The 24,401-nt window shown below is 61.3% G+C and overlaps 10 protein-coding genes across 10 annotated transcripts; 4 read left to right on the top strand and 6 right to left on the bottom strand.

The window, feature by feature from the left end:
• Positions 1-273: 273 nt before the first annotated feature.
• Positions 274-1,663, bottom strand: VTJ83DRAFT_4562 (uncharacterized protein; the record flags this gene model as incomplete). Its single annotated transcript, XM_071011065.1, has 4 exons — positions 274-665; positions 724-996; positions 1,095-1,412; positions 1,474-1,663. 4 exons carry the CDS (start codon positions 1,661-1,663, stop codon positions 274-276), a joined length of 1,173 nt encoding a protein of 390 aa, XP_070866012.1.
• A 570-nt stretch (positions 1,664-2,233) lies between these two features.
• Positions 2,234-3,365, bottom strand: VTJ83DRAFT_4561 (uncharacterized protein; the record flags this gene model as incomplete). The annotated part of the gene is made up of 2 exons (XM_071011064.1): positions 2,234-3,176; positions 3,244-3,365. 2 exons carry the CDS (start codon positions 3,363-3,365, stop codon positions 2,234-2,236), a joined length of 1,065 nt encoding a protein of 354 aa, XP_070866011.1.
• A 799-nt stretch (positions 3,366-4,164) lies between these two features.
• Positions 4,165-4,762, top strand: VTJ83DRAFT_4560 (uncharacterized protein; the record flags this gene model as incomplete). Its single annotated transcript, XM_071011063.1, has 2 exons — positions 4,165-4,283; positions 4,396-4,762. The coding sequence occupies 2 exons, from the start codon at positions 4,165-4,167 to the stop codon at positions 4,760-4,762; spliced, it is 486 nt and encodes a 161-aa protein (XP_070866010.1).
• Positions 4,763-6,026: 1,264 nt separating this feature from the next.
• Positions 6,027-9,688, bottom strand: VTJ83DRAFT_4559 (uncharacterized protein; the record flags this gene model as incomplete). The annotated part of the gene is made up of 7 exons (XM_071011061.1): positions 6,027-6,081; positions 6,230-7,067; positions 7,149-7,532; positions 7,621-7,670; positions 7,743-8,489; positions 8,549-8,947; positions 9,366-9,688. 7 exons carry the CDS (start codon positions 9,686-9,688, stop codon positions 6,027-6,029), a joined length of 2,796 nt encoding a protein of 931 aa, XP_070866009.1.
• A 1,388-nt stretch (positions 9,689-11,076) lies between these two features.
• Positions 11,077-14,197, bottom strand: VTJ83DRAFT_4558 (uncharacterized protein; the record flags this gene model as incomplete). The annotated part of the gene is made up of 3 exons (XM_071011060.1): positions 11,077-12,074; positions 12,145-12,456; positions 12,520-14,197. The coding sequence occupies 3 exons, from the start codon at positions 14,195-14,197 to the stop codon at positions 11,077-11,079; spliced, it is 2,988 nt and encodes a 995-aa protein (XP_070866008.1).
• Positions 14,198-14,844: 647 nt separating this feature from the next.
• VTJ83DRAFT_4557 (uncharacterized protein) lies at positions 14,845-15,789 on the top strand (the record flags this gene model as incomplete). The annotated part of the gene is made up of 1 exon (XM_071011059.1): positions 14,845-15,789. One exon carries the CDS (start codon positions 14,845-14,847, stop codon positions 15,787-15,789), a length of 945 nt encoding a protein of 314 aa, XP_070866007.1.
• Positions 15,790-16,057: 268 nt separating this feature from the next.
• VTJ83DRAFT_4556 (uncharacterized protein) lies at positions 16,058-17,026 on the bottom strand (the record flags this gene model as incomplete). The annotated part of the gene is made up of 2 exons (XM_071011058.1): positions 16,058-16,757; positions 16,833-17,026. 2 exons carry the CDS (start codon positions 17,024-17,026, stop codon positions 16,058-16,060), a joined length of 894 nt encoding a protein of 297 aa, XP_070866006.1.
• A 585-nt stretch (positions 17,027-17,611) lies between these two features.
• VTJ83DRAFT_4555 (uncharacterized protein) lies at positions 17,612-18,027 on the top strand (the record flags this gene model as incomplete). The annotated part of the gene is made up of 3 exons (XM_071011057.1): positions 17,612-17,659; positions 17,762-17,889; positions 17,988-18,027. The coding sequence occupies 3 exons, from the start codon at positions 17,612-17,614 to the stop codon at positions 18,025-18,027; spliced, it is 216 nt and encodes a 71-aa protein (XP_070866005.1).
• Positions 18,028-19,098: 1,071 nt separating this feature from the next.
• VTJ83DRAFT_4554 (uncharacterized protein) lies at positions 19,099-21,213 on the bottom strand (the record flags this gene model as incomplete). The annotated part of the gene is made up of 3 exons (XM_071011056.1): positions 19,099-20,799; positions 20,866-21,001; positions 21,113-21,213. 3 exons carry the CDS (start codon positions 21,211-21,213, stop codon positions 19,099-19,101), a joined length of 1,938 nt encoding a protein of 645 aa, XP_070866004.1.
• A 556-nt stretch (positions 21,214-21,769) lies between these two features.
• Positions 21,770-23,470, top strand: VTJ83DRAFT_4553 (uncharacterized protein; the record flags this gene model as incomplete). Its single annotated transcript, XM_071011055.1, has 3 exons — positions 21,770-21,848; positions 21,918-23,199; positions 23,257-23,470. 3 exons carry the CDS (start codon positions 21,770-21,772, stop codon positions 23,468-23,470), a joined length of 1,575 nt encoding a protein of 524 aa, XP_070866003.1.
• Between the last annotated feature and the right edge of the window lie 931 nt (positions 23,471-24,401).

The raw sequence follows: 24,401 nt of genomic DNA, 5'->3' as shown, positions 1-24,401 counted from the left end.
CCATGGGTAATTCCACCATCAACAAGATCATGGCAGAGACACACCCCCGTGGTACAGCAGACACGCATTCTGTTCTTGCCCGGTATTCATGTATGGGCTTTTTTTTTTTTGTTTCTTTTTTGTTCTCGTCGTCCATCATCAACCCGCCTTGGCCTGGCCGCCCATTGGACTCGCTCGCCTCTTTTTGAGCAGTTCATTTTCCTCTCGCTCCATCCACTCAGCACAAGAACGCCCTCCAAAACAAACACATTACAACGCCAGCGGCATGCCAGCTTAGATGATATCCCCCCCTCCAAACCCTCCCCAGCCTCCTCCAAACCCTCTCCCATTGCCACGCCCGCCCCCGAACCTCGGCTGCCCGCCGGGCCCGAGCGGGTCCCACCTCGCCCCCGGGGGTATCTGCCCTCCAAACGTATCCTCGCCTCCCTCGCCGCCCCGACCTCCTCTTGGCCCGCCAAACAAAGGGTCATCAAAGGTGGGATGCATCCCGCCTCCGCCAAAAGCACCGCCGCCTCCTCCCAAAGCGCCGCCGCCGCCGCCGTAGAAACCGCCACCGCCAGGCCTCCGCAACCCCTCCGGCCCGAGGCCGCCTGCGCCCGCAAACGACCCAACGATGGGGTCGTGCGGCCCCAGCCCGGCGGGGTACAGATCGCCGCGGCCCAGGCCTCCCGGGCCCGGAGCCTGGCCGGGGATCGGGCCGCGCGGGGGCGGGTGACTTCGTACTCGTCCTCGAAGCCCGGGGGCGGGAAGTCGGCGGCCGGGCGCGGGGGCGGCGCGGCGAGGGGTCCGGGGCGGGGTAGGGGTTGGGGACGGCGGGTTCGGGGAGGCGAGGGACCGAAGGGCTGGCGGGCCCGGGGCGCGGCGCGCGGGGGCCGGCGCGGGGTTCCCGGGAGGGCGGGGCGTCTTCTTGCGGGATGGGCTCTTCGGCGTAGCCTTCCTTGTGGAGAGAGGGGATGATGCGCTGGATGATGGAGATTTTGAGAAGGGTGGATAAATCTGCGGAGCAGGGAAGCGGCGGTTCTCGTTAGCGTCCGTGATGGAGGGATGGATGGAGGGATGGATGGATGGATGGTGGAGGGGTGGCTTTTACGAACCTTTGATGCGCTCCTCGGAGATGAAGAGGGCTTTCAGCTTGGCCGGCAGGTCGGACCGGTCCTCTTGGCCGTCCGAGGTCATGGTGATGCGCAGCGGCAGGGCCGACTGAGAAATGTAGTCGCGGGCGGGGATGTCGAAGCGGGCGATGCGGTCAGCGCCCGTGGCCAAGGCGCGGATCTCGACCTTGGCGCCCATGCGGTCGACGCGCACGACAAAGTTCATGGCCGACTGGGTGTGGGCGTAGACGAAGCCGTGCGAGTTGAGGGACTGGTTCCATGGCGGCGGCAGCCTCGGAGCGAGGCGGGCGCATTCGGCTTCTGGGGGATCGTCAGCCGGGAGCTCCTTTTCATGCCAAAGAGCGCGGAGGTACGGCCCTACCAATCTTGCGCTCCTCGTCAAAGCCAAGCAGACGGAAGCCAAGGTTCACCATGCAAGCGTGGACAAACAGAGCAATGGCGTCGAGCGAGCTGCTCACGTCCGACGTTGTGTCGTCTTTTTTATGCGTCGGCAATGCCTCTGCCGCTGTCTCTAGGATGGCGGGAGGGCTGAGAGGATCCGTTGTCGTCATGGTATCTCGACGGCGTTTGGTTGTCGTGATGAACGGGGGAGGGGAAGAGGGACGGTGGCAGTTGACGGTAGATGTCTGAGAACTTCAACCCCAAGGGGGTTTCAAGGGGGATTGGGTGGTCGGCTATGTAGGCAGCCAAGAGAAGATATAATACCTAAGCTAGGCAAGACATTGTTTGGTTGACGATTGCCCGAGCACTGGGAGCGTAGAGCTTCAGGCCCATCCATGAGCTTCTGATGGTACGTCTTGCGGGACGTTAGGTACTTGTACACAGTAATTAGTTCGGCGCGGGGCTGTGTGACGTAACCTGGTCCACCGGCAGCCTTTCGAAGGTGTAATAACAAAAGCACCTTGAAACGCCGTACGGCGCATCACATTGTAATTAACGTATGTATTGTACCGTACACTCAATGACCACGGCTTTCCCGCAACAACACCTTTGAAACATGAGGCAGAACACTCATCATGATTCAACAAAGAGCGGAGCTTGGGAATTCATGACTGCGGAAACTCATTCCAAACCAACGACTTCAACGCGTACGCTCTTGCTTCTTCCCACCCCTGCCCTTCTCACTTCTTGTTCTTCTCTTCAACAACTCTGCCTGTTCCATGCTCGTTCCTCCCCGTCTTCAGCTCGCGCAGATACCACCGTCCCGGCTCGGAAGGGTAGTCATGCGGAAAGGTGACCGGGTACGGCGGTACAATCTTCTCCCTCTCTGTCGCGGCTACGATATCCTTGCGGATGTACAAGTGTGCCGGCCCTACTGTGTGCGGAGCGCTTCTCCCGTCAAGGGGGAACTCCACGTAGTCTTGGACTTCGCAGCCCTGGCGGACCCAGATCATCGCGGCGGGCTTCTTCTCGAGGACCTGGTTCCGCTGATGGAAGCTTGCGTCTATCGCATACACGAGCGTGTGACGGTCAACAAGAGGGCGTCCTCCGACGGCTGCCGCCGCTACCGCTGCCACGGGCGGCAAGTGAGCCAGCTTTGCCATCTCCGAGAGTCTCTTCAAGGCCTGGCGGTCCTCTACGGTATACTCGTCATCACAAAAGTACACGGGGATGTCGGTCAACTCCTTGTCGCCGCCGTGGTTCGCCGTCGGAGGCAGCGTCCTGAGCTTCTTGACCATCGGCTCGCCGATCTGACCCGCCGAGCCCGGCCCGCACTTTGAGATCAGCGTCAGCTTCTTGAAGTGGTGTTTGATGAGCCCGTGCTCGATGCCTCGCTTGGACGAGCAGAACTTCATCATGGAGGCCAATTCGATGGCCGCGACGTGACGGAGCATGACCTGCAGCGCATCGTGCCGGTCCAGGTCTTGAGCGTTGAACTTGCCGACCAGCTCCGCATCCCGAAGAACCTCACGGTATGTGGCACCGTGGAACGGGCCTCCGTTGGACGCAACGTTTCGAAACGAGCCAAGGCCAAAACAGACCATCTTTCTCACTCCCCGGTCCCAGAGAGGGAGCAGGTAGTGTAGATATCGCCAAAACTGAGCACAGATGCAAACGTTTCGGCTACGCAGCATCAGCGGACACGCTGCCCAACTTCTCGACAGCAACCCCCCCTCTACATGGTACCTACCATATCAGCGGCTGCTCGACTTCCTCGCGGCCTAGCACCTTGAGCAGCTCCTGACAGATTATGCCTGGTGATGCCGACAGACCAACCTGTGCCGGGTCGAGCCCCTGAATTGGAAGATCCATGTCGTTCCTGAGGCGATGCTCGAATCCGAGAGCTGCGTTCTGAAGGTTGAAATGACGCAACGGGTTGCTTGAGCACAAGCTCTATTGACCATGAACAGGTACTCAACAAGAGGTACCGCGCCTCCCAGCCCTCGGGCGTAGTTATACGTCAACATGCGCCGTGCTCCCCTGGGGACACGTCTTCAGGATGCCAACATGCCACCGCAGTTGGCCAGGTCCCGGTGCGATGGTATCGGGTAAAAGAAAGCGTAGAGAAAGCATGCTGTAGAGCGGTCATAGAATGGCTTGACAAAGGGGGGTACACTTGTCGAGCTAGGTAACCAGTTACAAGCAAGGTACCAGGACACCTGGTGCATGGTGGAGTGATCATCATCAGGAGCTGGCACGACAGGCAGTTCGGTTCTCCTTGTTGCTGCTTCGACATTCTCTTCCTTCCTCCCCTGTTATCTTGTTCTTTTTCTACATCTCTCCCGGTCTTTTTTTTTTTTTTCTTTCTTGCCCCTTTGACCCGTATTATGGTGTAGAACAAGACCGGGTGTTGCAAGAACCGTTCCATTACCGAGCGCACACCCCGTTACGTTACCAACCCGATACCCCCCACCAAATCCCAACGAAATGAAGCCCTGTGATACCAACCGTACATCCAGTGTTTGGCGACCTTGGTCAACCCTGGACAGGCTTTCCTTACCACATTTCCACGCCCAACTTCCCTTCAGCCTCACCTCATGCCTCAGCCATGACCTCTAGGAACTACCCAAGGTAGCTTAGACAGCATCAAAGGTGCAAGGCCCGACTCATCATGTCAAGCCAAGACAACCAGGGCATCCCCCTCGTGCACGCCCACGACGGCAGGGGCTACAAGCTGCTCGAGCTGCCGCCCGAGCTCCTCGAGCTCCTCGAAAGCCAAGACCCCCCGACGTGAGTTTGCATCAACAGACAACAACAACAACCACAACAACAACCCCATCCATCGCGCCGTGTACTGTGTACTACCCGTCGCACACGCTCTGCTCTAACCAGCCCGCCTCAGCTTGACCCTCCACCCCTCCCCCACCGCGGCCCTCCTCAAAACCCCCGCAGGCAAGACCTACTCCCTGCGACAAAAGAACACCTCCAACGCCCTCATCTTGCTGGAGCCCACCACCATCACCACCACCACCGGCACCACCGCCGGCACCAGCCCCGCAGGTGGCAGCGACTCGGACCCATCCGGGCTCGAGGCAGCCGCGGTGCCAACGACGGGCCTGCGCGCCATCGCCACCGTCCACGAGACGATCGAGCTCGTGGCCGAGGCGGACGGGGGCGGAGGCGAGGCTGCCGGCGGCGCGGGCGCGGGCGCGGCGGCAACGGCGAAGCCAAGGGGGAAGTGGCATGAACGGTTTGCCCGGGGGCGGTAGTTCTCAAGCATAGTATATATGTATATAATATAGCCTTTGGCAATGCTTGATGGAAACCAAGCAAAGGAATGGTAATCGCTTCATTGCGGGAGCGTCCAGAACGTCTCACAGCTGGCGCTGGCGTGACACATGAGACAACATGCAAGAATGATACACTCCAACACGTTGGGTGTTGAGAACAGACCTCGCTGGCGTGACCACATCCCCTCAGACCCGACCGGTTTCTTGCCTGCCTGAGCCGATGAACCAACCAAACCACCCCCGGTCCTTTCTCCTTCTATAACCCCCGTAAGGTCTCCTCTATCAGTTCCAAAAGAATACGAAAGCAGACATCTCCGGCCTGTCGGTGACATATACCCCCAACCTCCCGATGCTCCATGCTTCCTTGATGGGGCCATGACCCGGGATGCCCGAGGAAGGGTGAGTAAGAGAAAAAAAAAAGGAGAAAAAAAAGCAAGTAAGGAAAAGGCATGAAAATCGTGACTCTGAGAAGAAAGACACACAAGATTACAACAAAGTCCGACACATGAAATCTCCCGCTTGGTCCATGCCGTGGCCCGTCGAGAGATGTCTCCCTGGGGAATCCGAGCAGATGTGAAAAGAGAGACGACGCAAGCCAAACAAACAAAAACGCAAGAAACCAGAAAGGAAAAAAAACCTGGACAAAGAAGAAGAAAAAACAATCAGAGGGCCAAAAACGTGGCTGAACTCAGAAAGCAATACCAAACGTTGCCTGCAGGATGTCACACAAGCAACGGCGTTTCTTTTGCCGGCGTAGACAGGGCGTCGTTTTTTTTTTTCTTCTTTTTTTTCTTTTCATTATCTGCCCGGCCTTGCGGCCTTCAAAGCTCCTGCGCTCGCTTCCCCTGCTTCTCATCGATGAGGACGCCATCAACAAACCGCCGCCACATCTCCTCTGTCCACCCCCTCGGATCCCGCCCTTGCACTCGCAGAAGCACGTGCAGTCGGCGGTGTTCCTCCGTCCACAGCTCCGCTGGCAGATCCCGCATCTGCTGCTCCTGCCGCAGCACCAGCTCCAGCCTCCTCTGCTGAACCGCGTGGATCATCTGCTCGGTCTGGAGGCGGCTCTGTCGGACGAGCTCTCGCATGCGCCAGATGCAGCCAGGCTGCGTAGCTCGAAGCATCGCCTGCGGGCGCGGCGACGGCGGGAGAGAGCAAACCCGAGCTGGCGGAAGCGGCGGAGGCAGGGCGTCGAGTTCCTCGCGGGGAGCACACGCAGGCGCGGGCGTGGGCGCAGCGTGGGCTACTCGTGCAGGTGGTGCAGCTGGCCGGGATGCCGGGTCCAGCCCAAGGCTTGCCTGAGCAGCCGCAATGTTATCACTGAGCTGGTTGACCTTGGTGGTGAGGTTGGAGAGGAAACGGGCTTGGGCCTGAACCTGTTGCAGGAACGTCGCCACTGGCGGCACCTGTTGGGGAAAGGGAGAGGGGAAAAGGAAAGAAACATGCCTGACATGGCCGTTGGGTTGCGGTGCACGGCCTGCCGCTGCTGGGATGGGAGGCTGCCCGGGGAAGATCGGGAAATGATGATAGAAGGCCGAAGGGACGGCGGGCGCAGGAGCAGCAGCCGCGGGCTGTGCGGGCTGTGCGGGTTCGGGTCCGGAAACCACGGTGGCGGCTAGGGGAGGACGGAGACGGGCGAAAGGGGACTGCTGCGCCGGTGACGCCTGTGCTGGGTGGGTGAGGATGGGTGGTGTCTCGGCCTGAGCGGGCGCGGCCATGTTCTCTTCCTCGGGAGGAGGAATCTTGGGATCATTGGGAAATCCGTACATTGCAAAAGGAGCATTCTCGGCCGGTCGGGGGACGCTCGGAAGGACGGCGGCGATGTTCCAAGAAGGGTGTACCGCAGGAGCGGGTTGAACAGCTGCGATGGCCGGTAAGAGGCTCGGAACCGGCTGGAACTGACGTCGCAGATCCAGCGGTTGGCCTGGGGCCTGAGGCTGCGGAGCATCCAGGGGCTGAGCTGGAACGAGCATCTCGGCTCCGAAGGCCTGGGGTGGCTGTTGTTGTGGCGGCTGGGCCCGAGGTCGTTGAGCATTCGGGGACGCAGGGTCTGGCCCTTGAGGGGGCTGACCAGCTCTGGCCGCTCGGGGCGGGTACCCATCAAAGCCAAAGAACCCCAAACCAAACTTGTCGATCGGCGGGTATACCGGAGGTTGGAGCCTGGGTCTATATAGATCCCTTTGGTCTGGCAAGATGTGGCCCAGCCACTGATGTTGATGTGCGGGCGGAGCCGGCTGAGGAGCAGGAGGAGGAGGAATCACAACATTGCCAGCCAGACCTACACCTTTGACGCAAGAACATGTAAGCCAAAGCATGCTTTGTGGGCAAGATGAATCGATTCATGCGCCGTATGGCGCGTACATACCATGAGCCATGCCATCGGCTGCCTCCATCGGTCCTCCGCGTCTCAACGGCGGAGGAGGGGGGGCGTTGGGCGGGCCCTTGCGCCGCTCCTCGCCTTCCTTGACCTTGTCTGAGAACTGGATCTTGAGCATCTCAACGTCCACAAGCGGATTGCTCTCGATGACCTTCTTCCGGGCTTCCTCCTCCGCCCGGCGGACTTCATCGCGGTGCCGGTCCTCGACGTTATCAAAGAGCGGGCAGTTTCCCGGCTTGCCTCCGCGTGAGGGATCGTCAAAGTGAGAGTAGTCGCATGACTCGGAGCAGACGTAGCACTGCGTGTTCTTACAACCGCTTCGCGTGCACCGCATCTTGTTGCAGCCGTTCTCTTTGATGAAGGGTGTGCCACCTGTTTTTTTTTTTTTTTAAAAAAAAAATACCATCGTCGGTCAGCATGGCGATGCGCGGGCGAGGCACGAACCAAAACGCCCACTTACACTTGTTGCACTTGCGAATGAGCGCGGCCGACATGGCCTCCTCGATGACCCTTCAAGCCGAGACGCCGCGCTCCGCAGCCGCCTCCTTGCACGTCTGGGGGATGTGGGTTTCGTCCCGACACAGACGGCAGCTGACGATGCCGCAGCCCGGGTCCTCGCACCTGAACTCCTTGTTTTCCTCGACGGGCGGATACTCGGCGGCGTAGTCGCAGAAGGGACACTGGACCAGGTTTTCGATACCGGCCATGCGGATGACGGCCTCCTGCTCGATCTTGTCGAGGGCCTTGGCCATTTTGCCGTCCAAGAACAGCTCCCGCTGGTCCCGCGCAAACGTTGCGTCGCAGCCGTCCGTGGCCATGCAGCGGAGAAGGTACTGGGAGCTGCCGATGACATGCTCGGCCATCCTCTTTGCGCACTCGAGGCAGAACCAGTGGACGGCGCCGGATGCGTCGCAGTGGACCATGCGGTTGAGGGCCATCTCGTCGAAGCAGCATCCGCACTCGGCGACGGTCCCCTCGGCTTTGGCGCGCTCAAAGTTGGCCTTCTCGGCCTCTTCGGCCAGCTTCTTCTCGCGCTCCTTGGCATGTCTGGCATCGGCTTTGGCGCGACACTCCTTGCGGGCGACTTCAAACGCGGCCACGGCATCCTTGTCCGACTCGGTTGGGCTGACGCGAGCCGCTTCTGCGGCATGGCTGCTGCGTCGTCCGCCGGCTCGTCCCTTCTTCACCCGCGCGGGAGCAGCGGTCGGATCCCAGGTGGCCTTGTCCAGCTCGAGGTAGGCCGGGTAGATTTTGTAGTCGTGCTGCTTCAAGACGCTCTCCACGTCGGCCACGTAGAGCTGGGGGAACTCATCCTTGAGAAGGGACTTGCTGCGCGACACATTAGCCAAGGGGCGAATGCCCGGGGGCGAGGCGGCAAGCATGCTTACGCCGTCTGTATGTATCGCTTGACGTAGGTGCGGTCTTTACTAGCGAGCCGCGGGTCCATGGCAGCGAGCCTCTTGCGTGCCGCTTCGTCCGAGCCCTCTTCGACGTTCTCGGCTTCTTTCTCGTCATCGCGTTTCCGCTTCCGCCTCGATTCCCGCTTCGGATACTGCTTGCCCTGTTCGATGTCGTCGAGGATGCCGCTGACGACGGCGTGGGAATCCCACAGATGGCGAAGGCCTTGGTCCCGGAGGAAATTCGGGCAAATGTCCGGAAAGCAAGCACGCACGGCTTCTTCGCATTGCGCCATCTTGCCATCCTGTTCGCCGGGATTGGGCCAGGGCTGGTCCTCCAGCGGCTTCAGCAGAAAGTCCGGAGCCATGTGCTTGAACCCGTCGGCTGTCCTAGAGGGGCGGTCAGCGAGGGCTGAGATCGCCGAGAGCGGCTTGGGGTGTTGTCTGGCGCAGTGCCATGTGAAGCGGGGGACGTCGAGGGAGAAGAGAACAACAAAGACAAAACAAAAAAAAAAAAAAAATTGGCTTGGTTTAGGAGGAGGAGTGGTGGTTTGTGATTTGGGGAATGGGCGAACGATTTCGAGGCACCGCACCAGAAAGTGGTCAAGAAGTCCGGGTACAGGAACCGGGGATGGTGTAGTAGTAGGGAAACCCGGGTGGCTGCGAGAACAAACACCCGGTCCGTCCAGCAACCGATTTGGGGAATGTTGATCGAGCACCACGCAGCGTCAAACCGACCCAAAAAAGTCGGTTGGGGAAAAGACAACCCAGCGTCCGGCCAGGGGCAGATGGTTGGAGAGGTGCTTACAAGGCAATGAGTTCCGGGCCATCCAAAACCCCAAGCGGGCGAGCCGCTTTCTTCGGCACGGGAAGCTCAAACCCCGGCCGATGAGAAACGTCAGGCCCGGGAGGGTCGAAAGCATCGGCCTTGCGGCCAAAGAAAGGGGACGGAGGTGCCAGGCGGAGAGCAGGAGGCGGCCTCGGCGAAGAGGGAATGGTCAAAGGAGACGGCGCCCGCCGTGGAGGCGACGGCGAGTCCGGGATTACGATGACACCCTCTCGTTCTCCCAACGGGCCCCCCAGGCCCAAGGCCGCGCGAGGGCCTGGCCAAAACTCGTTGAAATCGTTCATGAGGGTATCCGGGAGGTTGATGCCTGCCGCCGCGGACCGGCGTCTCGCGGAACGACGTTCGGCTTGCCGGGTTGGGAGTGCAGGCCGCAGTCCTGCCGTCTCGCCAACTGCCTACCTTGACCCGCCTACGCAAAGAGGGAGGGGATGGACAACCTGGACCTTGGGGAAGCCAGAGCCGTAGGAGGGTTCCGGGCCGACCCGAGGCAGAGGGAGCGCAAAGGGAGATAATATGGATGGATTGACGAGGGGAAGCTTTGAGAAGCCTTGGAGGGCAGGCTCGACGAGGCCGGTCAGCCAGCAAAACGCCGAAGCTGGCCAGGCCCGGGCAGAGATTGAGGCTAGACCTTGTGCTCCCTTGCAGTGGACCGAGCAGCTAAGACACCTGTCAGGCGTAGACGGCAAGTCCCGGCGACGGGCTGCTGGAACTCGATGAAACGCGAGGGCTTCGGGGTTGAAAAACGGCATGTTCCACGGCTGCCGGGCGTTTCTGCGGGCTAGCCAAGGTAGGTGGGTTTCCAAGGGAAGAGGACGGGCTTGCATCCAAGGCACTGGTGGCATCAATCACGAGTTTGGCTTTCGGAATGGGAGGCACGGGAACCCGAGCCGAGCTCCACCGTCATGAGAGACAAGCCGACGTCCCAAAAGCGAGGGCGGGTCGTACTTTGCCACTCGCTGGGTGCCCGGGCTAGAAAAGGTTGGAGGGGCTCCTTGCATGGGCCAAACAGAAGGAGAGGACCCAAAGGGGAAGAGGAGAAAGATGAGGAGGCCTGAGGGGGTGGCGCTGGGGGGGAGGCATGAGGTGGCTGCGGCCAACGAGATCAAGGGTCAATCAAGCCCATGTGACCTGTGCAACGACGCATACATACTGCGTACACACACACACACACATAACTACTGTGTACGTGCACAATACACGGGCAAGCCAAGTCTTTGGCAAAAATGGCGAGCGAGGTACGCAGAGTCGGGTCTGGAAGGCTGCAGGAGGGACGGTGGCAGCGGTACGTGGCGGGGTGGCTTGACAGGGACAAGAAATGCGCGCCAGCGCAAGAGACGAGAGCCAACCGCCGTCGAGGCTGCTCCGCGCATGATGCAATTTCGACGTGGCAGGGCAGGCAGATTGTTAGATGGTCGGGTCCGAGGAGAACTTCAGCAACGCAGCATCGCATCACGCCAAGAAAGGCCTCCAAATGTCTGGAAAGAAGGAAAACCGTTGGCATGCGGCCCATCGTCCACGGGGAGCAGCCGGCCTCTCGTCCAACGTCTAAGGGGGCATTTTCTGCAAAGGCGCTGCAGAGCAGCCTTCGGCCTGGAGAAGTCTCTGGCCGGCCCCTTGTCCTACCCTTGGTTCGCGAGCCGAGAAGAGCGAACACGCCCTTCGCCCGGCCAGGCTATTCAGACGCGTTCTCATCGAGGTTGTCACCGTCCTCCTTCTCATCATCATCACCCGCCTCGTCTTCTTCGCTCGAGGATGCTCCGGCCCGTCCTCTTCTCCTCGTGCTCCTCCTCCTTGACGACGTGCCCTTGGCCCGCGCCGCCGCCTTGCGTTTCGGTCGGCTGCTCATCGCCGACGTCGTTGGTTCCACGGCGGCAGCAGCAACTGCCTGCTCTGCCTCCTCTGCCTCCTCGCCGTGGTCGACTTCAAGCGCGCTCTCGCCCGCATCCTCGTCCTCGTCGTCCACGACAGGGAAGAAGCCCGATCTCACATGCGCGGGCTGCTCCTCCGCCTCCTCCTCGCACCCCTCGGGCAGGAACCCACCCGCCATGTCTTGGTCATCCCCCGGGTCTTGGGGTTCCGCCGGCAGGCCCCCTCCCCCTCTACCAAACACATCGACTCCCGCTTCGACCTGGCCGTACTCCAGCCGGATCCTCTCCACGATCCTCAGCCCCATCATGAACTTCCTCCACATCCCCAGCGCCACCTTCCTCCTCTTGTCGTCCTCCTTCCTCTTCCTCTCTTCCTCGTCCTTCCGCAGCTCCTCCATGACCCTCTCGTAGTGCTCCTCGGCAATCACCACCCCCTGGATCACCGGCACCGCCATGCGGTGGCCAAACTCAAAGTCCACCACCGCCTCGGCGTAGTCGATCCCGAGCCTCTTGGCCACGCGCATGGCCCCGCGGTAGGGCACGTGCACCGCGCCCTCGGGGCACATGTGCTCGACAAAGAGATCAATGTTGCCGTACTCGTTCTTGGGGATGATGCCGTCCTGGATGGGAGGCGGGATGATCCAGTCGGTCTGGTCGAAGCTGTACAGGCCCTGGAGGACCTTTTCGCCGGTGGCGGCCTCGGCCTCGGCGATTTCGCGCCGTCGGTTGGTGGTTGCCGCTCGGTACGGCACGCGCTTGAGCGGCTCGACGCCGGGGAGGGGGGCTCGGCCCTGTTTATGCCCTGCGTGCGGGGGGTTCCCGTGTCAGCGGGTGCAAATGATGGGGCGGACAAGACACGAGGAGATGCGTACAAGTCTCGGCGCTCTTGACCTGCACCACGTCTTTGCGCAGGTAGACGGGCTCTTCCTCGCTCTTTTTGCCCTTGTTCTTGAACATCTTGACCGGCTTGGCTGTCGGGAGGAGCGCCTCCTCGCGCCTGAGGTGGCGCGCGAGCACGAATTCCTTGGACTGCTTGTAGTACTGGAGGGTTTCCTCTCCCTCTTTTACCTCTTTCCGCTCCATCACCGCGGGCTTCAAGTCGGTGGCATCCTCCTGTTGGTCGGCCTCGGTGGCGGGGTGCTGTTGGCCTCCTCGGCTGTAACCCTTCATGACGGTTTTGAACCCTGCGACATCGTCAGCGGCCATGCTCTGGACGAGACAAGATGCGAGCAAGGCGGGGCGCGTACAGTCGTGCTGGTGATGACGCTTGACGTTGCCATGGCGATCGTACACGGGAACCTTTTCGACCGGGATGCGCATCCCCTTGGTCCTCCCAGGCAGCATCTGCCGCTTGAGATAACGGACGGTCACGTCCTTGGCCGTGCCGTCCTGGGAGTGCGCGACGACGTAGGCCATGACTTGCTTGGCCCTGTCAGCCTTGCCTCCCCGGGGCTCCAGGGACTCGACGAGCTCGCGGTTGGTCGCAACCACCCCCTTGACAACCGCGTCAACCGCCAGATACCTGTTGGTCACGGGCGACAGCACCTCGGTCCAGTAGTGGGGGAACTCGAGGTCTGCGTCATACGCTTTGCCTCGTTTTTGTGGCGCCTGGGGGACCTCGATGGCGAGATCCTCGTCGCTGTCGCTGTCGTCAGCGGCCAGTCCGGAATCGGACTCGTCCGGCCGAGCTCTGGTGCTTTGCCGCGTCGGCCGGGTCTTTGCCGGCTTGGCCTTGGTCTGCTTGGCCTGCGGCTTGGGCTTCTGGGGAGCATCGGGCGGCGGCTCCCTGAGCGCCTGGCTCGCAGCGCTGCCCGGTTTCTCAGGGTCCGCCTCCTCCAGCTTCGTCCACCCAAAGCCGAGCGGCTGCAGGTTGGCAACCATGCGCGCTTCGAGACCCAGCGCCCTCAGGAGCGCGGTGAAGAGCTGAGCCCCGACGTCCCGGCTGCCGGCGCACTCCTGCGCGCATGCGTAGAACGCGTCGAGATGCGGGATGCGCTCGCCGAACCTCTCTTGATCGTGGCCCTCCTGCTTGAACGCCTTGGTCAGGCGGTCCAACCGCTCCAGCGTCATGTAGCCCCATTTTCGCAACCCGGGAGCGGTGACGCGAAACCGCTGCTTCCACCACGCCGCAAGGTACTTCATCAACCGGAAGAGGGGGTCGCCGTGGCTCATGTCGACGGCGCCGGCCTCGAGACGTTGGGACGCCTCGCTCCAGTCCCGCGACGAGCGGGTCGCGCGAGCTGCGGCCTTGCCTTTCCCTTTGCGGTCCGTCTTGGACGTGCCTGCGCGACCCGTCTCGGGCGCTTCCAGGCCGCTGGCCTTCCTCCACCTCTCCGCTTCGGCCCAGAGCCTGGGCGGGAGATGGGAGAGCAAGATCCCTTGAAGGAGCGGGTCGCACAGCCACGCGTTCCGGAGGGCGTTGTGCCAGAGGAGAAATTGCACATGGGCGCAGTGCGTGGAGATCCGTATCTGGCGCTCCAGCTTCGTCGGACCTTTCTTTCCGAGAGCATTGACCAGCGAGATCCGGGTATCCGGGATCAGAACCAGCTCCAGATCGCCCGAAGGGGCCGGGACGTTCGAAGGGACCGCCGACGTGGGCACATCCTCAAAGACCATGTCCTCGTCTTCATCGTCGTCCTCGTCCTCGTCTTGGGGCTCGGAAGCCTGCTGGCCCTGGGCGGCAGGCACGTCCTCAAAATCGGCATCCGACAGGGACGTCAGGGAGCTCGCGTCATCCTGGCTGTCCTCGATCTGGAGCACCGACGATCCGTTCCGGGTGGACGACCGGGGCGTCGAGCTCGCGTCGAGATCGTCAAAGAGCGTGGCCTTGCGCGGCGGCGCTAAGCCAGGCGGCTTCTTGTTGGGCGCCTGACCCGCCTCGTCCGTATCATCGCGGACACGCTTGCGCGGAACGAACGGAGGCATCGTGATGGGAAGGCGGTGCGCGGTGGTGATGCATCCTGCGTGGAGCACGTCGACGACGGGTTGGATGGAAGGTTTGAAGGGGGGGGCGAAACCGATGTCGACCGCGTCATGTCATTGATACCCCGTTACGGTAACGTTCCATGTTCATTTCGAGAAGCTCTCGGTATACAGTACATTACAATCTGCGGAAATGGAGACCCCGCAATGCCAAGCCGCTAAGGCGTCGATCGCCCCCCTGGGCCCCACCCAAGCTTGCCGGGCTGTCGGTGTCACTTCCAGATCGTTCTAGTTCACCACGAAGGGGGGGGGGGGGGGGGGCGCATCCATCATCAGGTACCCAAACACCACGTCGGCTGGCTTCCTTCGCTTGGTCAGCCGCCTCGTCAGCCTCGTCGGTCCCAGCAAGAACAAAGAACAGCCCCTGCGTCGCTTACGCAACGGGCGTATCCCTACATTACTTGTACATACTGCGTACATCTCGCCCCACCCCTTCATTTGGCTTCGGGACACCATTCATTCGCATTTCTCGTTGGTATTATAAACCCTTCCTCGACCCTCCTGCGGCCTCCCCCCTCCCCCGCCCTCTTCTCAACATGGCGTCTCCCAATTCCAACTCTCCCGAAGGAGAAGAAACCTCCTACGTCAAAATGCCGACCGCCGCCGTCGACAGCCGGGGCACCGACGCGTCGCTCGTCGGCTCCCACTGCCAGTACGCCTACTGCAACCAGCTCGACTTCCTCCCCTTCCGCTGCCAGTCCTGCAACCAGACCTTCTGCCTCGAGCACCGCACCGAGGACGGCCACGCCTGCGCCAACAAGGGCGCGTGGGCGGCGCGCAAGCGCGAGGCCGAGCTGGCGCGCCAGGGCGCCGGGGCCGGCCACCGCATGCGCGACCCCGTCACCGGCCACCGGCCCCGCCCCTGCGCCGCCGACGACTGCAAGACCACCGTCGGGACGAGCCTGAACCCGGGCGTGCACTGCGACAGGTGCAACCGCGCCTACTGCCTCAAGCACCGCCTGTGCGAGGACCACGACTGCGCCAACAAGCCGCCGATCGGGGCGCGGGCGACGAGCGCGGCCGAGGCGGCGAGCGCCGCGGCCGAGGGCGCGAGGAGCGCCCTCGAGAGGTTCCGGCTCTGGGGCCTGGCCAAGAAGCAGAAGGCCAAGGACTCGCTGGCGTCGGCCTCGGCGTCGGTCGGCGGCGCCAAGAAGCAGTCCAACGCCGCCCGGCTCGTCGCCGTCAACGCGCTCAAAAAGACGGCCAAGGGCGACGCCAAGCTGCCGCCCGAGAAGCGCGTCTATCTGTACGTCGAGGCCGAGGCGACAACGACGCGGTCCAAGATCCCCAAGGGCGACTTCTTTTACTCGCGCGACTGGAAGGTGGGCAAGCTGCTCGACGCCGCGGCCAAGAGCCTGCAGGTTCCCAATCTCAACAACCAGTCCGACGCGGAGGAGGACAGGCTGAGGGTGTTTCATGTGGAAGGAGGGAGGTTGTTGGAGTTTAACGAGGTGGTCGGGGATGTCTTGCAGAGCGGCAACACGGTGGTTTTGTTGAGGGGCGTCGGACCTCCCCCGGATTTGATCGATCTGTAGGGTCCCGGGGAAACGTGTCGAAGGGGGGGGGTTTTGTTTGCGTGTTTCGGCATCGCGGTTGGGCTTTTCGGCGTGGCGTTCTGGGATAGATGGGAGTTTCTCGCGTCGGGGTGCCCGCGGGCTTGGGCCAGCATGTTGTTGTTGCATACCGGATCATTGGTTTCAAAGACGAGCGCATTGTCCGTACATGCGGAGGGAGCTATTTACCTACATGGCAAACACGCGTAGTCCACCAACGCCCATGGGGGGTTTCCGTGCTTCGGGCCGCTCAGTCCTTCTTCTCCTTGGGCCGTTCGCTGAGCTGCCTCTCCCTCCCGATCAGCGGCGCATCGCCTACCGCCTCGTGCCCGCCGTACGCCTCGAAGCCCTTATGGAACGCCCACTCGACCGCGTTCTCAACCGGCCTGTCAAAGATGCGCGGCAGGAACGGCACCACCGACAGCCCCAGCCCAATCGGCCCCCACGTCCGCAGCGCCGCGTTCTTGACGCCCTTCATGGCGCGCCCGCTGTGCTTGACGATGCTGTGGATCGTAAACGCCGGCAGGCCCATGCTGGCTACGCTCTGGAAGATGGCGCGCTGCACCATGACGGTGCGGTAGTCCTCGAGCGGGGGGATGGCGCGGAGAGCCCCCTCGGCCGCGGCGGCCGCGGCAGGGAGGGGCTCGGAGCTCGGCTCGGCAGCGTCCAGGCCCAAGATGCGCTGCTGGCGCGACGAAAGCTCGAGGCGGGGGTTCAAGACCCGCTGGTTGTGCAGGTAGGCCTTGTAGCCCTCGTAGCCGACGTCGCCGAGGATGTAGGCCCAGGAAACGCCGTAGGCGCCGCGGACGAGCCACGGATGGGCTACGGGCCGGAAGGATTCGCCAATGTCGGAGGTGTAGGCGACATAGCGGTGGGCGGAGAGGAGGATGGTGCGGAATCGCGCAGCGTAGGCGGCGTAGCGGACGTTGGAGTCGGTCGAGGGGGGAGCGCTGATCGGGTCAGATGATGGGAGGTGAGAATCCTGGAGCCGTTCAAAATCGCAAGTCAAGAACGCATTGACATACTATCCCTCAAAGACCTCGTCAAAAATGTTTTCTTCGCTATCTTGCTTGTCGACGAGCTCCTTGAGCCGGGGTGGGAGCTTGGTCTGGTCAGGAACTTTGCTTGGGGTTGCCTCTGGCCTCTGCTGTTGAGACGCTCCGCCTGGGACCGCTGAGGGGCCCGCAGGCTTATCCGAACCGCTGCTCCAGGGCCACATGGTTACGCGCGAGAATCGAGCTTAGGTATGCCGTGATAGAGGGGCCAGTGTGGTGTTGGACCAGGAGAAGCTCGCAAGGACCCTTGGGGGAGCTGCTCGGGTATTCTCGGGCGATCCGATCGTGAGAACAATAGCCAGGCCAAGGAAGCAAGGCTTGAGTGGCTGCGATAGGATTGGGCGCACCTCGAACTCGATGATCGAAAGCCTCAAAGTAGGGGGCTGGTTTCGCTTGTTCCAAAGCAGCGCTTTATCTCGAGTTCCTCCCCGTCGTCATCTCTGGCGTTCTTTTGGGGGGATTGCGGGTCAATGACGTAGCTGGGGCCGGCCCTCGGGGCTCTTGGCGTTCCGGGCCCACCCTCCGGCGCTGCAGGCGTGGGTGTGGGTGGCCCCGGCCTGCCCTGCCTGGGCGCCGGCTAAACTTCGGAACGGGACCAACCGAAGCCCGCAACATCTGCGATCTTTTTGGCGTCTCGGAGCTTCTGCTTGACAGACACACCCACCGTCCTTGAAGCGTTCCAGTTTGCGCCCGCCAACCCACCACCGCTCGTCGCCTCAATCCTAAAGTCTCACGGCTTTTCCGTCAAAATGGGTCAGACGTACAAGATTCTCGGCACCCAGGTTGCTTCTCAATACGTGCGCCCCCCCCCCCCCCCCCCCCTTCGTAGGAAGACCCTCGACCACATTGAGGAAATGCGAGCCATTGCCCGGCAATGACTGACAAAACCGGTGCTCCAGCTGGCCATGGGCGTCCTCGGCACCATCTTCGGCGGCGCTTACCTCGGCCTCAGCGGCGGCAGCAGCAAGGCGAAGCCGGCGACCCCCCCGATCAACGCCTCGAGCCCCGACGAGGCTGACTTCATCAAGTGCGTTCTTCCCACCCCCCCCCCCCCCCAAAAAAAAAAAAAAAATTTCCTCGACGCCTTGGTTCCCAAACATGCGCATAGCTGACACCCCCGTGCAGGAAGTTCCTGGAGCAGAACCAGCAAGAGCAGAAGAAGTAAGGATCTCACTAAGCCTTGGAGAGGTTGGAAGACGAGGGGCGGCGCTGGGATCCTCCGATCCCCGTGTACATGTATAGACGCATTCAATGAGAGCGTGCAAATCCTTCTTCTCATCGATACCCCTCATCGAATCACACCATCCTTCTCACGCGTCTGCGCGCCAATGGACAGCCAGGCGCCGAATGAAGGCCCCTGTCTATCCCCTTGGTTTCGTTTGTAACCTTCCAGAGCCAGCCACCCCTTCGGATCATTGTTCTCCTTTGGAGCATACTATGAGGTTCATGCTCTCTTCGGTCACCATCCTTCCTGCGCCATCTCTCCTCCGTTTTTCGGCAACATTCTCTCTTCCGCGCCCTTGTCGTGGTACACCGGAGGACCTTTGCTTCATATTCGATCATGGAACCGAGTGTGGCATAATCCTCCGGCCCTCACGAGAAAAAGAGCCCGGAAGACATTGAACAAGGCCAATCACCGGGCGAGAGACAGCAAATGTGCGACGTGTTGGGTGTCCGTGAGCCCGTAGAACGTGAGTCTGAAAAGGCTCGAAGGCCCGGTTGCAGAAGGGAACTTGACAAATCTCGTCGGTCCCAAGTGCCAAACTCAGCTTCACCATGCGTGATCTGAACGCTGTGCCTTCCGCTCGGCATCGAACCCCCCTCCTTAAGGTCATCTCTCCCCAACTCCTGAGCGCCCTGTCGCATGCATAGGGGCTTGCATCTCTACAACGACCCAGGCGGGGCAGAAGGAACGGGCGGAGGAGCGGGGATGTTGGGATTGTGCGCGAAGAAACCAAGCCGTAAGCACGGCGGCGAGAGTTCTGCAGGACTGGCTAGGGTATGCCGGATGCTAAGGGCTACGAAAGCCAGCTGCCTGCGGATTTCGGCCTGTCACGCCGGGCCATATCGCAGAGCGAGAGGGCATCTTGAACGATGCAGGCACGACGTGGGAACCGAGAGAAAACAAGACGAGAGTTACGGGCCGGGTATAGAATCTCGACTCTATCTTTCACGGTCTATGCAACGATCAAGCCGGTCGGCTCCAAAACATTATGCTCCCGTACACTCTCATGGGCTAGATCATTCCGGATTCCTTCAATACCCGCATCATCCTCTCGCTCTCCAACGTTTTCTCGTCCTTGTATCTCTTCCCCTCGCCCGTGTCGATGAAGTTCTCCCAGAACTTCAGCCCTTCGATACCCTCCTCGCGACACAGCACGCCCTTCTCCTCGGCCATCTCGAGCTCTTCCTCGGCCACGCCGATACTCCACCCAAACCGCTCGGCGACATCCCTCGCCGTGACGCCACGGCCAAACCTGCGCCAGTCCCACGGCACCTCCCGCTCAGGCGGGAACTCGTGCAGATCCCGCATCCACGCCAGCAGCGCCTTGATGGTGGTTTCGTCGGTCCTGTCGCGGGCCTGCACCACCTTGACGCCCGACTTGAAGGTGCGCAGCCGCACCGGAAGGTTGAGCTTCTCCCACAGGTTGGCCGCCTTCTCAAAGTCGGCCGGGCTCACGAGCTCAACGCCGCCGCGCGCCCGGTTGAACATGGCCCAGAGGTCGACGAGCGAGATGATGCCGCCGGCTTTGCGGAGCACGCCGCGCCGGTCGTCGGTGAGGAACTCGGCCAGCGTGCGGGATAGCTCCGACAGGTACAGCGAGTCGCTGTCGCCGCTCTTGCTGCCGACAATGTCCTTGGTCGTGATCAGCCCCAGCTGGCTGAACGAGTCGGCCAGAAGCGCGTTTTCGCTGGCGCTCGACCCGCCTGACGCGCCCTTGACCTGTCGAGCGAACGTCTCGGCGAGCGCGATGATTTCCTTGGCCGATGCCATGAGCGCCTCGAGATCCTCAAAGGCGCTGCCAATCACCATCTCATTGTTCTTGCGCATGGCTTGGCTGTGGTGCTCGAGACCCGCAATGCCGCCAATCTTGGGACGAGACGGCTGGCCCGACGGGGTTCCGGATCCGGATCCGGCGCCGGAGCCGTCCAGCAACGCATCGCCCGGGCGCGAGGCCTTCGGGATGGGAGGCGCATTCTGGAGCAGCCATTTCCGTTGCGTCATGGCGCCCTTGAGCCTCTCGTAAAAGATCTTCTCGCCGCCGCCGCGGAACGAGAGCTTGATGCTCTCTAGGTTCTCCGTGCCCACAGGGAGCGAGCTCAGGGGGTTGAGGACAGGGCCGGGCGATGCCGTGACCGGGCGGCCGCGCTGCGTGAGCTCGGTCGGGAGATCGTTCGAGATCAGCGGCCCGCCACACATCTCGCAAGAGAGGAGAGATGGGTGGTTCAGAAAGGTGCAGCGGGGACACTGGAACGACGCATCTGGATCCGTATGCCCGGGTGAGTCCTGCGGGCGATCGGCCCCGGAGGAGAGGCCGGATGCTGGCGGGGGCCGGACAGGCAGCGGCGTCTGGAGTGCCGGAGCCCCGGATTGCCTGCTCGCAGCGGTGGAGATGGCAGCCTTGAGGACGTGCGTCAGGGTCGGCTTGATCCCGCACGCAAGGCATGGTGGAAGAGGCGTGTGCACGCTAGCCGTGGTGGGATCGAAGTTGGACGGTACCGGGTTGGCGAAGGTGCAGATGGTGCAGACCCATGTTGCCGCGGTGGCAGGCAGGGCGTTGGCGGTCGATCCTCGGACCGGCCCGTCAGGGTGGTGAACGGGCGACGCCGTAGCACTCCGCGATGGGCTCCCGGTCAGGCCTGGCGAGCGAAGGGAACTGCGCTTTACGGCCTTGGGCACCAGGGTGATCTTGGCCGACGATTTGAGGAAGCCGCCCTGAGAAGCAAAATCCCGAACATCAGCGACCGCGAACGGCAAAGGCAGAGCCGAAAGATGGCATACATAGAACTCGAAGCGCTCAACATCCTTCAGGTCTAAGGCGACCGAGTACTTCCTTGGCTCGGCCTTGTCCACATAGCATATCCGATGCGATGTCAGGTAGACCTGACCGTTCTGGTGATTGGGGAGCTTGAACTTTCTTGACGGCAATGAGTCAGCCTGTTTTGTTTTCTACCTTGGAAGCATGTAGCCGTCGCTTGGGACGGACGCTGGAGAGCGCCGACAGCCGATGGCCACACCGCAAACTTACCCCTCATACAACCCCACGTTGTCCTGGACAAAGAGAAGGTCTTCGTCGGGAAGATAGGAGGGCCGCAGAGCGGTTGTCAGGTCGAGCTGCTTTAAGAACATCCGTCATAGTTGGGGGTTGTCCCGCATCATGAACGAGGAGTGGGAGGCTATCACAAAAAGGGGGTGGAAAGCATGCTGCTTCCCCAACGACAGCAACAGACGGACGGCATTCCACGGGGTCGCGCGGTTGACGTAAAGCGGCAGGGCGATACCGGTAACGTTTCGTTTCCTGTACGGCGCTTACCTTACCTTACCTATTGGGTAAATTACAGTTTGGACAGTGTGAAATGGGCCGTGCGAGTCACGACTCGACGACGCGACGCGCAAACGCCCAAGAACAGGAAGAACCCTGTGAGCGATTACATAAGTAAGGGCCCTCCTCACGTGCCATTGGGCGCTGCACCGTTTCCCTCCCTCCCTCCACTTACGAATTTCCAAATCAACTCGCCGCACGCCTTGCGTCAATCCGTTCTTCACATCAACCCCCCGCTCTCATATAGAACCTCGCGCTGTTCTATCGTGGTGACTGCACCGACTCCCTCCCCCAGGCCCCTTGTTTTTCCCATCAAACCGGCCCTTCCCAGCTTTCTTCCCGCCCCTCCGAAACAACGACAACATGATGCCGACGTGGCCAGCGGCTGCTCCGCCTCCGGGCGGACCGGCGCCATCGACGGCCCATGCCACCACCTACTCTGGTAGGTTCTCCCGGGATATCTCAAGCTCAGGCTTAGCTCTGGGGCCACCGCTGACGTTGGCGCGCGCAGCCCCGGCCTACACCCCGGTCCAAGTCCGACAGTCCTTCGGCCAGCCCTACGCTGTCCCGCAACCCTCCTACCCCGTCACGCATGCTTACGGCCCTGCCCCTCCTGCTATGCCCAGCGCAACTAATCCAGCATCAAACCCGAACCCTCCGCCGTCCGCCGCCCAAGAGCAACAAAACACCAAGATCGACTGGCCAGACTCGGTTCGCCGATATGTCCAGCGTGCTTTCATGCCTGCCAACCTCGATTCGACCGTGACAAGAGCCGAAATGGAAGCAAAGCTGAAAGAAACCATCACTCATGCCAAAGAAAGCGGCGTCATGTACACCCTTGACTGGGACTCGGTGCCGCTTCCCCAGCAGATGATCCGCAACGAGCGTCAGCGTGCGCTGTTCTCTCACCCGTCAAAGCCAGAAACTCCGGCACCGGCCGAGGGTCCGACAGCCAAGAAGCGCAAGTCTTGGGACGTGAACGACACGGCACCCGCGGACTCGTCCTCGACAACCCCTCCGTGGCGAACCGGAGCTGGCCGTCTGCAGGACCGCGTGAGCTTTGCGAACGACCGACGCCAGATACCCGACGAGCCTCTCAAGCCAAGCAGTAAGTTCAGCCGCGCGGACAAGCGCCAGAAGCGTAACGAGGGGGAGTACAAGACGTACCGCGAGGATACGCCGCCGCCTTCGGCCGGACCGGTGGTTGGCACCTGCCAAGACCTGGAGAAGCGCTACCTTCGGTTGACGTCGGCGCCGAAGCCGTCCCAGGTGCGCCCTCCGCACGTTCTGCGGCAGACGCTGGAACTGCTCAAGAAGAGGTGGAAGAAGGACCAGAACTACGCGTACATCTGCGACCAGTTCAAGTCCATGCGGCAGGATCTCACAGTGCAGCGCGTCCGCGACGACTTTACCGTCGAGGTCTACGAAATCCACGCCCGAATTGCCTTGGAGAAGGGGGATCTTGGTGAGTATAATCAGTGCCAGACCCAGCTCAAGGCGCTGTACAAGCTGGGTCTCAAGGGCAAGCCCAACGAGTTCAAGGCGTACCGAATCCTGTACTACATTCACACCGCGAATCGCACAGAGCTGAATAACGCCCTGGCGGATCTAACTGCAGCAGAGAAGAAGGACAAGGCCATCAAGCACGCCCTTGACGTGCGCTCCGCCCTGGCCTTGGGCAACTATCACCGCTTTTTCCAGCTCTACAACGACACCCCCAACATGGGCGCCTACCTCATGGACATGTTTGTCGGGAGGGAGCGTCTCCATGCCCTCTGCAACATTTGCAAGGCGTAAGTGTTCCCCGGTTCCCGTCGTTGCTGGAACGCGTGCTAACAGCCGGCCTTCAGATACAAGCAAGATGTCCCGTTGCGCTTCGTGACTGAGGAGCTCTACTTTGAGAGCGACGTCGAGGCGGCGCAGTTCATCCTCGACCATGGCGGCCAGGACCTGCTCGAGGACCGGAATGGCTCCATCATGTTTTTGACTGCCAAAGCTGGCAACCGGTTCGAAGGCCCTCGCGCCAAAGCCTTCTCCCGCGTCGACATCAAGGGGCAAATATGAGCTTCACCCCCGGACACCTCATCCTGCATCGTCCCGTCGCATCACTTTTCCCTCTCCGTTTCCTCCATTCGTCGTACATTGTTGTTCTGCCCTTCACCGTTGTCGAGTTCTTTCCCTGGTCCGGTTTTTGGTTTCCATTCGCCACCCGGTTTCCGAACCGGTGCTCTCCCGGAATCCGAGCAGCCATCCGCTCATCGAGGCTTGACAGAACTGCCACGTATTCGCCAGTGTGCCAACGAGGCAGTGGGTGTGCTGTCATGTCATCGGTCCCGCGGGAAAAGCGTCGCCCCAACCCAAGCAATCTGTCACGAGGAGCGTGCCCGCCATTACCTGCTCTGACCGGGTCAACCTCCCGATGGCGCTTGACGGTAGTCGCCATCAAGCGGCAGCCACAAGTGGCTCTATCGTTTCGGGAGTCACCAACGGCCACCGAGACACTGAAGCCGAACCCGCTCTCCTGACACGATTTTTTTTCACCTTCTGATGGGCGACGATACTGACCCTCTCTTCTTTCTCTCTCCCTCCCTCCCTCTCTCTCTCTCACACACACTCTCTCTCTCCCCGAGTTACATGTTCAACGGGCCGCGAGCGGTCCAGCGCTGAATCACGGCGCACGGTGGCGTAACCAGGTGGCTTGTTGCTTGGGGATAAGCTTAGAATAGGTCGGGATTCTGGAGTTTGGAGTTGAATGGTCACGGCAGGATCATCCCATCTTCATGTAGTATCATTTAAATTGGGTACCTTCCGTAGAACAACTGAATCATGCATTACCTTGTTGAATCCATCTTCATCCTCGGTCTGCCTGGCTGGTCTAGGTAAATACCGTGTTTCTTAGCAATGCTTGGGAGGGGTGAGTTGAGCGAAGGGTTTGTCCAGCAGAGGTGACACATGCGCCGCCCATGGTTGCAAACTACAGATGGAATCTGAGACT

Source organism: Remersonia thermophila, chromosome 4, assembly GCF_042764415.1.
Source record: "Remersonia thermophila strain ATCC 22073 chromosome 4, whole genome shotgun sequence".
NCBI classification, from domain to species: domain Eukaryota; kingdom Fungi; phylum Ascomycota; class Sordariomycetes; order Sordariales; family Chaetomiaceae; genus Remersonia; species Remersonia thermophila.
The sequence above is the reverse complement of the archived record's forward strand: the minus strand, read 5'-3'. Positions and strand labels throughout refer to the sequence as shown.